Raw genomic sequence first — 17,417 nt, 5'->3', positions numbered from 1 at the left:
ACTGGGACATGCTTAAACTAGTTGTCTCACTATCATGAATGTATTTGCATTAGTTACTTGAGCAGAGGTAGTAAGTGTATATGGTAGGATTCCATTTTCCACATTGCATTGTATAATGTCATTTTGTATACTAATATGGTTACTTCACTTCGTGCAATATAGTTGTTAACTACTGTTCATCGATTCCAATAGCAAAACAGTTCCTAAGATTCTAAAGGAATATAATTGCCACACTGCCCCCATACAGGTGTTGGGATACAAATAGTTACTGTAGGGTTTTACTGCTCTGTCCCAACATCTTGTAATATTTCAGCAATATCACTACTGTACTTAATTAATACTGTACTTTACCTATTGTTAACAGTAAACACAACCTCAATTGAAAAGTCTGGGAGAAAGTGATCAACAAGAATTGTAACTGGACAATTTGTTTTTATTGTAAGAAGATCTAGGACAGAGGTGCTCAACTCCAGTTCTCAAGACTCCCCAACAGGTCAGGTTTTCAGGATAGCCTTGCTTTATCACTAGTGGCTCAATCAGTCCCTTCTTCAGCACAGGTGGCTCAATCTGATTGAGCCAGCTGTGCTGAAGCTGGGATATCCTGGACACCTGACCCGTTAAGGGGGGCTTGAGGACTGGAGTTGAGCTCCCGTGATCTAGGCCAAACTTCAAAAATTGACAAAGTTAGATAAGTTTCATGCAGTGCCACAATATGTTCCAAGAGTTACTGCACTATGCTATGCACATCAGCTGTGTTAACACACGTTAACCTTAATTCGTCTTGCCTTCAAGATCTAGTATTACAAGTGGTGTTATTAATTACATGGTAAGGTCTTGGTTTGGGAAATTGTTAATAATTTCAAGGTAAGTTACAGCCCTTTCACTTACAGGAGGGTTATTAACTAAAGTCTCACAAATGCAAAACTATGGGAAAATACAGCACCTTATAATTAAAATAATAAAGAAAAGGAATCCCATGGAAAGCAATGGGATTCCTTCTTATTTGATCAAACACATGCAATTATTTTGTACTGGGTTTTTGGCTCAGTTTTGCAGCCAGGATACTTTAGTATGGTATCAATCAAGTATAATGCCATGCTAGACAACCATGGGAAGGGAAAGCAAAATGGATCAGCTTTAAACATCATCATTTGTTTTTTTAGTATAAACAAGCCTCCGCTTAGGGGCATAGCAATACTTTACAGTTAAACAAATTAAAATGATATACACTTGTTTTGTTAGACTGTAAAAGCCAGAAGGAAGAGGTAAGTCCCCAAAACAATTTTTGTCAACATTATAAACATGCAGACAAATTCTAAGAGGTAACAATACAATATTGGTATAAGAGCCCCAAAATAGCTTAAAATGTGAATGGTACCTTGGGAAATATACAGAAACAGTAGAGTGAATGCAAGTGCATTAGGGATGTCTGTGATGACAAGTTAAGTGATTGGGTTTGATGGCAGGAAGAGAAAGCAAATTGATTATGTACCAGAAAATGATGTTGTAATGCATGGTGCAGCTGCAGCTTCTGTTAAGCACATTGCTGCTCAGTGTACCATCTCTCCCTCCCTCCCCCTGGGGGGCTCTGCATCATTCATGATTTTTTGCTACCCTCTCCTATTAACCAGCAAGCAGCCTCCCTAGCAGTCAGCCCTACACTCCTCATCCTCAAGAGCTGAGATTCAGGCGGATCAACTGCAGATTTATCCCTTTCTATTGACTGCAATGTCTGGGGAGCTGGAATCTGAGCATCCCCAAATCGACCCCAGGATCCTCATTTTCCTTCTCTATGTTGTGATCCTGCAGGAGCTGGTGAGTGGCTGGGTGGAGTATAAGAAGCTGGCTTCCAAACCCAAGAAGCAACCAGGACCTGTCTGGTCCTCGAGGTGAGTCATTGTTATGGGTGTGCAGCTACACTATATAGACATAGCCTTCCATCAGGCTAGCACATACCTGCACTGGAGACCTGGATGCTCCTAACAGCTTGCATTTTAAGCATCAGTTGGCAATAAAGGTATAATGTCTACCCGACCATTTGCTTTAGGAAAAAACTGTCTTTTCTACCCTCTTCATGTAGGTGTGAATTACAAAGCCACATTGTCATTTCCATATTTTTCATTCATTGGTTACCTCTGATCCATGTATCTGCCTTAAAGGATGCCCTTAATGTTTCTTCTGATAGCTGTATAACAAATAGACTTTACCCCACTATATAAGCATGGGTGCCCTGCTGGCAGTACAGTACACCTACTAGCTAAAGCTGTATACTTTGTGTTAGCTATACTGTATCACTTAAGAGAAGGGAATTTAAATAATAGAAGTCGCATGTGTTTGATTTCTCCCATTTGTAATGAATCGCTTATTATGATTTTTCTGTGTGTAGAGGTCAGCTACAGAGCCTCCTAGGAGGAAAGGGGTTACCCTCCATTGTAAAACTGTCCGGCCATGGCTGGTCTACAAGGGAATGAGGACAATGTGTATCAGGAGCAGCATGGTGTAATCTGAGGCTTTGTAGGAAATCCTTCAGGATTAAAGCAGGAGTCTGTGCCTGCGCCTTCTGTTCATTTTATTATGGTCTATAAAGAAAATTACTATGTAAATGACTGTATCCATGTTGATTGGATGAAATGGAGTGTGTTTAACTCCCACAATGCCCACGGTACCTGCAGAACATGTTAGAGCCATGTGTATCCACATAGCAACAATTGGTTTAGTAGAGTGTTGTGTGTGTGTGTTGATGTATGCACAATGCAGTGACTAATCTATCCATCCTACATATAGCAAGTGACAAGCACTGGTTTTGCAGCCATTACACTCTGCCAGTTTAATGCATGTGTCAAAGAGGAAATTCATAGGGTTAAGAAGTAAAAACCCAGCACTTGCTAACAATGTCTCTACAAGTCTGGATCAAAGTTACATTTATATACTAGGCACAAACAGTGAAGAATAGGCACGTAATGTTAAAAATGTACCTACACGTAAATTGGCATTCAAAAAGTATTATATACATGGACAACACCTATTATTTGAGTTAAACAGTCAATTTCATAGGCCCTTCAATATCCGGAATAGGGTTATTTAAGCTGCGCTCATTTGAATGGAGTTTAAAGCTTTCTGAGCAAAGGGAAAAACAGCTTCCCAGCATATGGAAAAGAAGGAACATAACCAATAAATCACCCCTTATGAATATCCTGGCATAGGAATCAATCATTGGTTTCTTTATTATCTTAACTGATTACATTTTCCTTTTTTTAAATTCAAATATTTGGTGTTTCCCGTGTATTTTTATCTAGAAATCTGAAGCCAGGTGGCAACCCCATTGTACACATGTCTCACATTCTGTTTGTGTGTATCCTACCATATTTGATGGCAGAAAAGCTCCCTCAGTGCTTTAAGTCAACACAAATGGTGGGTGAGGGTGGTTAAACCTTCTGCCAGTTTAATTGTCATGTCTGCTCTTGTGATTCTCATTTCTATCCGTGTTTAATTATTTGCTGTTGCATGAAGCTAGAGCCTCATCAAGTAATATAAGTTAATTTTTACATTTGGCCTTGATCTTAACGCTACCTAAGAACTGCAAATAGATACAGAAATAGAAACATATAAATCTAGTAATAAAAGACGAGCAGATAAATTATCTGGCATAGGTGGGAAAAAACAGAAGCAACAGCAGCATGAACTTTTCAAATAGATTTATATTGATCAATTTGTAACGTTTCGGTCCTTAACTTAGACCTTTCTCAAGATACGTGTGTGTGTGTGTGTGTGTGTGTGTGTGTGTGTTTTCTCCCTTTTGCTTTCACCTCCTAATAAAATACTTACTTATGGAATCTTCTTTTAAAAATAAAAAAAAATACATAATATTTATATTTTCAATTTTGTGCTTTAAACGCCGCTCTTATCCTAGTTTAGTGTGAGCCACCAACTAGAAGGTATAGAAGCCATTTGATGCTTTCGATTTCTTTGTGCCCAACGCATTCCGCCTGCGACAGATAACTCCTATTTCATCCCTGCAGCTACACAAGATCCTCCTCACGTGTAGGGCGTTCTCACCTCATGGTCAACACCGTAAGGACAGATCGCTCCAGAGACTGCAGGAAGCCTGGGAGGATTTTCAGGAAAGCCTAGTGGATAGAGGAACAGATCCATTTGCGTCTCATCCTAACTGTTGTGCAAACCTCATCCCTACTACCCAAGCTGATGTGTAAACATTGCAGCCCTGTGCCTTGTGCCACAGCTATACTGACCCTTTTGCTTCTGGATAGGCCATCTACAGAAAAAAGAAAAAGCTCAAATGAACATGTTCCCTGGGACCACAAATAAAAGCAGAAAGAGGCCAAGGAGACCTTTCAATTCTTGGACTCTTAAATGGGGCACAAAGGCACTTGGAGAAGACAGAACCTGTTGAACTCTGCGCTAATAAATGTGGCATGAATTACTGCGTGATCTATATTAAAGCAGCAGTCTTTTATAGTATATAGTTTCTTTAAACACCAGCATTGTGTCATTTCCAGCCATACAAGAGGCTGTGTTACCAACCATGATTTTTCTTTGCATGTTTGTGCTCACTTTGGTTTCCTAGCTTTATGGGAATGCTTGACTGCTAGAAATGTGTGAGGCTACTCCTGCAGGAACAGTACAGAAGGACAGCTGCCGGCGGAGACCCCACGGAATGCTGGCAGCCAGAAAGAAAGTTTCACAGCTGGAATAAAAGGAGTGAGTTTAACAAGCACTTGTACAGCGAATAATTACATACAAAAGAATGCCAGAATGATCCAAATAGGTAACAATTAAGGTAAGGATTTTTATTATTGCCTTTTCAAAAACTTTTTGGCTCCTGAGTTGTGACATGTGCAGGAGCTGGTCACCATCAGATTATATCATCTTTGGAGGCCATTTGGGCATAAGGATGCTAATAGCTGGTGGGTACGCAACCCCTATAGTGCATGGTGACAATAATGTTTAAGGTTAAAGGAATATTTTCCCTAATACCCTCCTGTACTGTGAAACCTAGTCATAACTTGAACACAAGATACATGGAGCCATATTTACTATGTGGCACTATTCCATAAGGACACCTTATAGTGCCAGAAGAGACCTTATATCCCATTCACTTGAATGGGCTGTAAGGTGTCTACTGGCGCCTACAGGTGTCGTATGTATGTATGTATGTCTTTATATAGCACCATTAATATACATCGCGCTTCACAGTAGTAATACACGTGACAATCGTATAAATAACAAATAATACAAATAACAGATCATGGGAATAAGTGCTTCAGACATAAAAATTAACATTTAGGATGAGAAGTCCCTGCTCCAAAGAGCTTACAATCTAATTATTGAAGGAAATATGGGCCATAATGATTGGGATGCAGATGCCCTGATGCCATTTCTTACAGTCTGTCCACAGTATCGCATTCTCTATAGTTGACTGAGCATAATAAGCAGTCACTGTAATGATGCTATTGGAAGGCTCATTACCCAGACAGCTGCTGTGAGCAGGGGACATCACTTGACAGAAGCAAGGGGCGGGGGTGCAGCTGGATTATAGATTTGTCATGTATGATCACAGGCTGCGGGCTATGGTTCTGTCCCTTTATGTCACTACAGCCATCTGTTCCATGGCTACATTTGTCGGAACTTGGCACAGGAGTCCAGAGCTTCCCAGCGCTCAACATCTACACCTCTAGTAACTGTTCAGAACATAGGTTCAGACACTTAAGTAATTGGAATAGTAGATTGTTAGTGTTTATTAACAAATCATAGCCAGTGCTCGTAGTGAGATGGGATGAGGCGTGATGCCATCCCGCTTATTTTCAGGGACCATCCTGGGACCTTTTAGCAGACTTGAAACCATCCCAGGACCTTTTACAGTTGCCTAGGACATTAAATATTTTGAAAGGCCTGTAACCCTCCCTATGTTATTAATACAAACAAACCCTGCTGCGTGAGCTAAATCCTGAATTGTCCAATTGGTTAACATGTTCAAAGTGGTCCATATTTGACACAACGGATAAACTGGCCCGGATTTACGCACAGGATGAGTAGGCTTCGCAGCCCTCTCGGATGGGTAAATCTGTACCTGCGGATAAACAATCCCACTTCCTTCATTTACTTCAAGCACTGGTCATACTGTAGCTAGCATTGCCAGGTGTCTGATATTGAACATAACTGTCCTGTATTTGGACACACTGCCCAGTACAAAATGAGAGGCAATACTGGACATGTATGTGCCTGGTATTACCTCTCTGGACATAGTGACCTTACCAGCTTGGGGGACCGCTGGATTTTCCTGAGCAGGGCGAGATATGGGCTGTTGCAAGGGGGCTGGGCAGCTTCTTCCATCCTGATTGGCTGCTTCTGAGTAATGCAGCCAATCAAAAAGAGGTGTCGGGAGCCAAAGGGTTGGACAAAAGAGAGGAGAAAACAGCATGGAGCAGAGAGAGTTGAGAGGTGTGTGTGTATCTAGCGCATCACACCTTTAACCATTGTGTCCAGTATTTTTGGAGAAGCCATCTGGCAACCCTAGTCATAGCCCTATGTCGCCTGTCCTGTTGCTCAGAGGTAACAGTTTCTTAGCGCAGATAAACTGCCTTTTTACTCTCTAAATATAAAAATCTTCATGTGTTTGTTATGGCAATCTAGAAATTGTCCTGCGATAAGAACCAGGCATGTTACCTACCCTTTGTGCTACTTGAAACCTACTACCTACAATACTGTATGTCTTTTGTTATTCTATATGTCCTTAAACCTTAAGACCTTTCCTTTGTAGGTATCCCACGAATATAGGATTTTTATGGCTGCACCCAGGCCTGAGAAATTGGATCCAGTTGGAGCATGGCAAGCGAATCTTTTCTTGGAGAGGTTGACCTCGCTGAGATTAGGGGAGCAAAGGGGTCATACAGGAGGGAGACGTGTCAGCACAAGAGAGACCGCTTCACAGCTGTGCTGAAGAGACCAGCAATATATAACAGGTACCTTTGGCCCTGCAGCAGGAACCGCACACAGGACTCTACTGCTTCTCAGAAACAATTAGTATCAGAGGAAAACAGTAAGGGCCTAAGAGGGCAGACTATTCTATAAGAGGCACATGTTCAGCGTGCTGTGCTTGCACGCCAGAGCGCTTGTGCGAAAATCAAGTTCAATTATATGATTGACTTTTCGGTCCCGTCTTGGATCTTTATCAAGATGATAAAGATCATCTTCTGCGCTGTGGTATATGTTGGCGCTTTACAAATAAACAATAATCTTGATAACGATCCAAGACCTCTGGAGTGCTGTAATTTGCCTTTTATTCAGCGTTTTCCAATGTTACTCCATCTACCAGTGCACAACGGTGCACCCGAGTGAGTGTTTGTGAGTGCACCTTACATCATAATTGCAATATGCTGTGGTGGCCATCTCCTGTGTCAGGGAAGCTCTGAGCTCCATTCAAATGTTTGCAGTTCAGAGTTTCTCTGACACAGAGAAGCAACTTCACAGCATATTGAATAGGGGTCTGAGAGGCAGGAAGGAGGTAACGTATGCTAGGCGCATCTTAGGCTGTGGCGAGGGTGTACAGATGTGCGCGCTCACGCTCAACGCGTTTAAATACCTTGGTCTTGATGGACGCGTCCAAAGTGCTGTTGCATGCATGCGCGTGTGCTTGGACTGGAGCTGTGGTTAGGGCGACAGTAAAAATTCGTTTTTCCGGCGCGACAGCGTGTCACGTGACCAGGTAAGAGCCAATGACAGAATAGCAGTGCAAAGCACCAATCGGATGGAGTCGAGGATGTGACGTCACACCCCTCACCCGAGCACGCAGTGAGCAGGACACCCAATCGCTCCTGCTCGGGCAGACCGTGACATCACGCCTCGCAAGCGCGCGTCTCTTCACCTTGGCCGCAGCCTTAGTCTTGCCGAGCAGTGAAGGGGTCAAAAGCCATTAATGAAGTTTTGCTCCGTCGGCAGCTTGATCAATGTATAAATCAAAAGGAATTCAAAGGCCTTTGTGAATTGAGTTCTGTTCCTGCACTTCCCGCGCTCCATGTAGAAAACAGCCTAGTTTTAGAGATTGTGCATAGATCAGAAGGGTGCAGCAAAAGTGAGGTGTATTAGCATAGCTGTAGGTTGATATGATTACAGGGTTTGCTTGAACTGCAAAAGGAATGTAGTGAGATAAGAGGCTATGCTATTTATGTCTTTGCAGTGCTAGAAAATGAGACAGGCAGGAGGACTGAGTTAATACATCAGTGCATGGTTGGTGGGGTGGCTCATGAAACTAGCATAGAGTGCTGCATACAGAATGAGGTGCAATTAATTGGCAGTGCTATTTGTGTGGGTTCAGTACTAAATTAGTAGGAAGTGATACAGGCAGGAATGAGGTGCATTGACCTATGCATACATGTGAGTTCAGTACAGGAATGGTAGGGTGTGTGCTGCAGGTAGATGTGCAGTGGCAGCAATCTGGGCCAGATCCACAAACTTATGTTAAAGCAGCAGTCCAAGATGACTTTTTTTTTGTTATTTATTCATTTTCCCTTTAATATGTGCCTCAATACAATCCACACAATGATCAGTAATTAGCTAAGTTGCCGATCGATCCGTTATCCTATGATTGATCAGCGAAAATTTGGCTTAGGGGTTCACTAAATGGCCGTCAGTGCAGCAGAAGAGGACCGAAGATGCAAAGTTCTGTGGGGAAGATCATGTGAGCAGGCAGTCACTAGATACAATTGGTGCACTGCTAGAGAGAGGGCAGGGCTCACAAAGGGGTGTGCCAGAGCCTGTTTCAGAAGAGGAAGGGTGTGTGACTTTGTAAGTGGCTGCTATATAGACAGAAAATGCTTGTTACTTTATAATACATTAAAAATGTAGCTTATTTTTTTTTTAACAATGAATGACAAGTATTTTCTCATAGTACAGAACTGATTTAAAAAAAAAAAAAAAGTTGTTAGCACTGCCTCGCATTACACCTGTCTTAGGTATAGGTGGCGCTGTCTCACTCCAAAGGCTGAAATATGGGTTGAGAGAGATTTTACCAACTGCTACAGTATATACAGTATATCCCCTCAAACACATCTTTAGACAACATGTGGAGAGGCACTTTTGCACAAGAAATGGGCACCCCTGTGATTACCTGGGAAATATTCTAATAGGATATGCAAATGACCCCTATTAGCATATTACCCAGGTATCTGCGGAGTGCTCTGTTCGCTTTGAAGATACGTTGGCCAGGAGCGCAGGAACTCTTTTGTGCATGGGGTCGCTGTACACACGAAATCAGTAATATACCTGCATTACCATAATGTAAAAAATGTATAAACCCAGCGGTAACAGCAGCACCCCCCGCTCCCCGACTTCCAACCCCCATTCCATTAGCACTTAACGATGTGCTCATTTACGTTTCCGCCTCGTTAAGTAAATCGCGGAGCTCTGTGGCTCTGGGCCGCTGGGTATGGAGGTCTGTGTTGGAATGGCGGAGGTTGCTGCTGCACAATTTTGATCCATATATTCATATACAAGGAGCTCAGTCGAATACCAGGAGAAGCTGCCGGCAAGCTTGTAATATAAAGCAGTTCTGCGTGTGAGGAATCATGTTTTCAGCACCGTTGTCGGGTACTCGTTGTGGGTCCTTAAAGCTGCAGACCAAGCAATATCCTACATGTGTGTGTTTTTGTTTTTTTTTTTTAAATATTAATCAGTTCTGTACTATGAGAAAATACTTGTACCATTTATTTTTTTTAAACAACTTTGAATGACATTTTTAGTATATTATAATGTAACAAGTATTTTTTGTTTCTATAGCAACCATTTACAAAGTCACATCCCCTTCCTCTTCTGAAACAGGTTCTGGAACACACCTGTTTGAGCCCTGCCCTATCTCTAGCAGTGCACCAACTGTATCTATTGACTGCCTGGTCACATGATCTTCCCCACAGAACTTTTCATCTTTGGTCCTCTTCTGCTGCACTGACAGCCATTTAGTGAACCCCCGAGCCGAATCTTCTTTAGCTAATTATTATCATTGTGTGGATTGTATTGATGCACATATTAAAGGGGAAAAAATAAAATAAAAATAAAAAACGCTTATACCTTGATACATTGACACTAAAGAGAAATCCACAAACCTCCGCTGAGAGGTATCAGATCTAGATCCCGCGTTAATTATCATTCATATCAAGTCAATAATAATAGCATGTGTTTGTATAGCGCTGCTAGTTTTACGTAGCGCTTTACAGAGACATTGTGCAGGCACAGGTCCCTGCCCCGTGGAGCTTACAATCTATTTTTTGGTGCCTGAGGGAGATAAAGTGACTTGCCCAAGGTCACAAGGAGCCGACAATGGCAGTTGAAGTCGGATATAGGGCTGGTACCACTTTTCAGAGCTTAGTGAATCCTGACCTAAGAGGGCAATTTACCAAAGTCTTCCATTTGCAAAAATTTGCACCAGATTTATTAAGCAAAAACCTCTAACGTTAAAACTCCTGGGATTATTTTCATCTAGAAGTCTGGTGCAGTATTTGTCTGCCCCAGTTTTGCTGCCGGAGGACTTTAATCAAAGTGCCTCCATAGAGAGACAGGATAAATATGCCTCTCCTAGCTTCAATTCAACAGCAAAAACAAAGCACAGACCTTATAGAGTTACATGGGGTCTCGTGCACGAGTAAGAATGCTATTAAAATGCTACAGACATTATTGCACCAGTTCTTATGCGGTAAGGCAGGGGTGCGCAAACTGGGGGGCACTACACTTTCTGGGGGGTGGGGACGGCGCTTACAGCGGCCCCGCGCTCTCCCCCACAACATTTAAATTAAATGCCGGGAGAGTGCGCGAGGCCTCTATATGTCCCTTACCTTGTCCCCAGCGGCTTGTGGCAACGCGTCATCAAATGACATATGATGTGACGTCAGAAAACGCTGGACAAAAGGTAAGGGGGGGCATTCAGGGGTGCGCAGACAAAAAAGGTTGCCTATCCCTGCGGTAAGACACCAAACTGTGGGATTTAGCAAATCGCGACTCTGTTGAATTACATTGCACATAATTGCAAATTTGGGATTAAAACTCCTGCCAGCGGTAACGGGTTATCATGTGATAATGATGCAATAACTTCGGCTTCATCTGCAGCTCTTGCTTAATAGCCACCCACATGTCATGCATTTGTGTTAAACAGCTAGGACTATTATTTTCAGGACATATTTGACGGCATGTTCTTTTTCTATTTTGCTGAAGGCAGGCGATAAAATTCCAAGTCTGCAAACCTCAGAACAAAACAACAATCGGCAGTTATGTGGACGTCTGCATTCCTGGGCGAGGGAAGGGAGGGACTGGCTCAGTACACAGCTGCCGTGGAATAGCCTTTACATTAACCAACCTTGTGACCCCTAGTAAAATAATCTGTGTCAAGTGTGAGATAATAGCAGACGGTACTGTGCTCAGCACATGAACACTGCGTGATACAGTAGGGAGTGCACCTGATGTATCTCTACCTAGAAACTCTTGAGACTTATCAATAATGGATAGTGATCAGTTCTGTGTGTATTGTGCCAGCCGAATGAAGGAGTGGTGCTGGACAAAGCCATTGAGATTCAACCCCTTTCCTCTCCAGGAACCTGCTCGATGCAAAATAGAGCGGAATATACAATGGTCACTGCTCTATATTCAACCAAAATCATGCAGTGTTGAGTGTCCTTCATGTGCCCCAGTAGTTGGATGTATGTAAAGATGTTGCAGCCATTAATGATCCCGCCGGGGCATTGCAGCAAGACACACAACGCGCCACTTGGAGCAGACACCATTGTAAGGGCATTAGCCGTGCGAAACAGAGCGGGGCTACAATCCTGTTGCACCCTCTGGCACATGCGATAAAGCTTGCTGCATCTGTACCCTGCTGGCTGTACCGTGCCACTATCCTCATAATGATGCCACCGCCGATGGCAAGATACGCCACTTGGGTCAACCCTACCTATCGGTCTGACTCATGCAAAGTGTCAGTGCAAAACTATTCTGTATTATAGTGTATGGGGCAAATGTATGGGACCTGTCAAACAAGTCTCGTACGGCTGACGCAACAGTCCTAGTCATATATACGCCACTCAACCCTGTTTTTTATTGTTTTTTATTGACACACCAAAAATGAAGATGAACATTATGACTTTAAAAAGGTGCAACAAAGACCGATCCCATTAAGGATGTCAGACAGCTCCTCCTTCTAATTCCCCATATAATCCCTTACCTTCCGAAATACTAAGGATTGTTTGGGGAAGTCCCCTGGCTGCACTGGTTTTTCCCCAGTTTTGCTGCTGGGAAACTTGAGACGCATTGAGGTTTATTTACTAAGGTCTCTCAGCTGCTCAACTGGGCAACACCAGTGACAACGAATTGCACCATATTTATTAAAGGAAAATCTCAAGTTGCTTTCAATGGACATTTCAATGCATTTCCTTCGATAAATGTGTTGCTATTTTTTCGATGGTTTTGTAGCCAGGAAACTATAGTAAAATAGACCCCATATTTCAAATAACTTTTTTTGTTTATTTTCTGGCAAAATAATTGTTTTTATATCTTTATGCAGAGCCTGGCTAGATATGGGACACAGTAACTCTTGTTCTGTAGGGCTATGTTTCAAAATCTCAGATGTTCTCACACTCACCGCGCAGTAACAGGGCGACACACACAGACATGCGACTAGTAACAGAATAGGCTGTTTCTTCATCAGAATGTCAGAGAGCTCTTAACTTCCCACTAAAGGGTCCGGACGTCCCACTAAAAGGCTAGTATTTGCTTTTGTGTTAGATCTGGCTTTCCCATTACCTAAAGGTAACACAGGTACACATCCCCAACTAAATAAAACTGCAGGCACAGTCCTTTCTTTTTTTTTTTTTTGGTGCTGTTACACTTATTTCTGTCTTTTTCATTATCCTGAAATCCAGAGGCTTGTTTATTTTATTTATTTTTCTGCCAGGAAGAAAAGATGGCCGTTCAGTGAACATCACATCACTCTGCTGGTCCTTGTCATGTTTTCTGATCATAAAGAGTTTGATTGAGTGTAGCACTGCAGCAGTAATCGGCATACAAGAGAGGGGCTGCCTATCCCATTCCTGACCCCGGGAGATGGGCCCATGTTGTGATTCTGGTACCAAAAGGGTCAAGGCCTTCGACCCCTCCACTCATTTTCTTCTTTACATGTTTGATAAGATCACCATATCAGCAGAGGTCCAGGAATTCCCTTTATACCAAAAACAAAGCTTGCGTTTTGGGGTCTCGTGACTGTACCTATAATAACCATGAGTAGTCAGTGTCATTATTCCTAGTGACAACACCCTTTCTACCTCCGAATATCCATCGGCTTCAATGGCAGTGTTACTGCAGAATATGACAACATATATAAACATACCGTTCTCGGCTGTATAATGCATCCGGCTATTAAAAGTAACCTTATATGTGTATGTATATCTTTATTTATATAGCACCATCTATTTACATAGCGCTTTACAGCAGTAATACAAGCATCTCAACATAAAAGTAGATATAAGGTAAAGGAGTCCCTGTCCCGAAGAGCTTACAATCTAAGTGGTAAGTAGGGAGAACTTGCAGAGACAGGAGGGTGTTATGGTGAGTCTGCAAGGGGTCATGGTAAATACATATGAGATGTAGAGTCAACAGAGCTACCCAGAGCTTTATTAAATATGTGTGTTTTAAGAAAGGCCCTAAAGGTGAAGAGAGAGGGTGCTAGTCAGATATTGAGGGGAAGCACATTCCAGAGATGTGGGACAGCAAATGAGAGAGGTTTTAGGCGTGAGAGGACTTCAGATACCAAAGGAGTAGACACAAGACATCCTTAAGCAGAAGGCAAGAGTCAGGCAGGGTATAGCGAGAAATTAGGGCTGAGATGTAAGGAGGGGCAGAAGAGTGTAAAGCTTTAAAAGTGAGGAGGAGAATTTTGTAAGTAATACGGGATTTAATAGGAAGCCAGGAGAGGGATTTCAGCAGGAGAGACACTGAGACAGATTTAGGAGAGAGTAGAGTGATTCCAACCTAATGCATTCCAAGTGGAAGGGCTGAATTGTTTCTTCTATCCCAGCATGCCAGTGACTTTCAATAACTCCCACTCAATAGGTCAACTTGGATAATAAATAAAACTACTCTGGGACAGTCTTTTGTATCAAAAGTGTTCAAATAAATCCCTCGGCTACAGGTAATTGCCAAGGATGGCTCCAGCAATTTTGGGATCCATTTCCTGTTTATAAGAAGGCCTTCTTCTCCTAAGTTTTTATCCTTATATAAAGTTTAACAGAGGGCCTATTTACTGGCTTAAAGGGTCAGAGGACCATACTGTAGTTATCTAATGACAGGCATATGCTTATTACGTTAAAGGGTCAGTCCCACAGCGTTCCGATTTTATTGATCTCCCAACGAGTTACAGGGGCAGATGCTAGAGACCCGAAAACATTGGGGTCCGTTTAACAAAACAACACAGGAACTCCACCCTGCAGTTCTGAAATAAGTCAGATTTGGGTATTCTGGATTTTTTTTTTTTAATCAATTTTTAAGCAAAATTATTGACTCCGTTACATTCTGTGACATGCTTATTCTCAAAATCAGTGAGACTGTTTACAGATCGGAGTCACAGAGACTCAGTGAGCATTGGCATGCCCATGGTGCCAGTCTTGGTGAATGCAGACAAGCACAGCTAAGGGTACAAATTACTCCAGAGTGTTTTTTTCGTTTGTACTCCAAGGTGGGCGGTTTTGTCACAATTTTACCCACTGTACCCGCCATGTCCTTATTGTATCCAGTTATTCTGTAATAGGGGTAATAAGGAGGTTACTTGATGGTATGTTGTAGTTTCAGCTCTTTGGGAAATATACCATATATTACTACTTATAATGGAACAGCTGAGATGTAGTTCAACCAGTTAGTAAGTGAACTTTGCTTTCTCTCCTTCAGTGTGTTTATTAACATAGGTTGTGTGTTTTAGTGATTAAGCACAGCCTGTGTTATTACACCAAGATAATTACAGTCCTGCTGGGATATTTTTGTTTGAAAGTGTTGGTGATAGCTGGGCTACGTACGCAATTGTGTCTATTACAGGGGCCTCAGCATTGGAAAAGCATCAAGCAGAGCCCGTCAGGATTACGGGACGGTGTAAATATGTGATTATAAGACGCAAGTCAATGCTAAAGTAGGAGAAGGTGCGTTAGTATAAGACAGGGGCAGCCAACTCCAGTCCTCAAGGGCCACCAACATGTTGGGTTTTAAGGATATCCCTGCTTCAGCACAGGTGGCTCAGTCATAATGACTGAGCCACCTGTGCTGAAGCAGAGATATCCCTAATACCTGGCCTGTTGGTGGCCCTTGATGACTGGAGTTGACCGCCCCTAGTATGGGATATGGGCCGTTGCTGCTGTATCATTATTGACTAGACATGTTGAAGGAAATTAAATCTAATTTAACACTTGCATATTGTGGGAACTACAATTCAGTATATAGAAATGTATTTTTACATTTCTGTGTTGGGCTTTGTCAAACCTTAAAACGCGCCTCTTAAATAAAGCATTTCAATAGCCTAGACTCATGGCTTCTGTTCCACACCCACAATCTTGCCTACCAACCATTGTGGCCAAGCACTGCCATCTACTGCACTTATTCCCTCACCTGCTGTCTCTGTAAGTCTCCTAACATACCACGTAGATTGTAAGCTCTCTCTGGGGCAGGGATTTCCTTTCCGATTGTCTGATCTTGGTTGTTGCACTTATTGTGTTATACATCCCTGTATTGTATTGTCTCTCTTGTAAAGCGCTGCGGGCGCTATATAAATGCAGATACAGGCATACCCCGCATTAACGTACGCAATGGGACCGGAGCATGTATGTAAAGTGAAAATGTACTTAAAGTGAAGCACTACCTTTTCCCCACTTATCGATGCATGTACTGTACTGCAATCGTCATATACGTGCATAACTGATGTAAATAACGCATGTGTAACAGGCTCTATAGTCTCCCCGCTTGCGCACAGCTTCGGTACAGGTAGGGAGCCGGTATTGCTGTTCAGGACGTGCTGACAGGCGCATGCGTGAGCTGCCGTTTGCCTATTGAGCGAGTTGTACTTACTTGCGAGTGTACTTAAAGTGAGTGTCCTTAAACCGGGGTATGCCTGTATACATACATTATTGTGGCTGGGAAGTTCTACATGCAGCTGTGCCTTCCGTACATGCATGGTCAGCAGTATTTAAGAAAAATAAAAGCCAAGCCGGGTATGTTTCATTTGAAAACCACCCAGCCAATTGTTTGGGGTACTTAGGAGTGTCTCTTAGAGCAGAGCAGCTCAGCGTTGCCCTATTGTCTCTCCGCAGGAGATGATCAGTAACCTTTTTAGCCACACCTAGGGTTGGGACGCAACCAAGCATTTAGAATTTAAACATAACTCCATCATCACTAATATCATCTCTACACTCATCACATTATTCATTCAAAATGCACTAAAGTATTGCATAGAGCAGGGTCACTCAGTCCTCGTACCCCCCCCCCCTCCCTCAACGAAATGTTGATCCCACCATAAACTCTCACGTTTCTGCAAGGTCCTCTGGAGTTCCGGCGATTGCTTGTCTCACGTTCTCTGAATAAACATGGTATAGGGAGAATGGAGTTTGTCGTAATTGGATTAAGTTTAGTTTCTTAGTAAATGCTTACTGTTACTATAATTGTTTAAATGGCTTGTTGTTAGTTTCGATTGTCAGGTGGAGCCCCCTTGTTTTAGACTACATACGTTTGTCCTGAGCAATGAAACGGAGAACTTCACCCTGGACAGAATTGATGCTGAAACCTGTGCCCGGGATAACGCGATCGCAGATAAACAATGTCACGGGAGACCAGGACAAAAACACCAGGGATCCACTAGTCAGACAGAACTATAGACTTAATCAAAATTAATTTGTTGGAAAATGGCATCCACAACTGTTCAATACATAAGACATACACTGGTAACTGGGGAACACCCTACAGGCCTTGGTGCGGGGACCTCCATTAGGACGTTTTCCCCATTCTGCTCCCACGCAGTGTCTAGCAGGCACTGCTATCCAAAACCCACAGGAACTCTGGGACCTATGACTGGAACTTCCTGCCTGGAACTAACTAACTGGGGCCTCCCTCCCCACCTTTTATATCCCATGGCACATCATGGATACATATAGGGAGAGTCAATGGCAGGTGCCTTCAATGTTACTTGGCCCCCTGATTGGTGGTTAATTGCAACAAGTTTCGTTATATGAAAAGGGTTGCATGAAACTTGTAACATTCCCTCCTGAACACAGTTAACCCCTGGTCCCTGACGTGCTGGAACTGGGCTACACAACACATAGATATATACAACACATATACATTATTGACAGGTACGGGTAATGGCGGGCTTTACCTTTATTAAAAGCAGCCAA

General features: G+C 42.7%; 1 protein-coding gene across 1 annotated transcript in view; it reads left to right on the top strand.

The window, feature by feature from the left end:
* Positions 1 to 1,669: 1,669 nt before the first annotated feature.
* The window catches only part of LOC142472171 (glutamine synthetase), a 39,747-nt gene continuing 23,999 nt past the window's right edge, over positions 1,670 to 17,417 (top strand). The window contains exons 1-3 of the mRNA XM_075579030.1: positions 1,670 to 1,889; positions 4,020 to 4,798; positions 6,779 to 6,980. Of these exons, the coding sequence (XP_075435145.1) occupies positions 6,844 to 6,980 (137 nt within the window). The 5' untranslated portion in view covers positions 1,670 to 1,889; positions 4,020 to 4,798; positions 6,779 to 6,843. The remainder of the gene's footprint in view (positions 1,890 to 4,019; positions 4,799 to 6,778; positions 6,981 to 17,417) is intronic.

The sequence above is a fragment of the Ascaphus truei genome, chromosome 21, assembly GCF_040206685.1.
Source record: "Ascaphus truei isolate aAscTru1 chromosome 21, aAscTru1.hap1, whole genome shotgun sequence".
Lineage (NCBI taxonomy): Eukaryota > Metazoa > Chordata > Amphibia > Anura > Ascaphidae > Ascaphus > Ascaphus truei.
The sequence above is the reverse complement of the archived record's forward strand: the minus strand, read 5'-3'. Positions and strand labels throughout refer to the sequence as shown.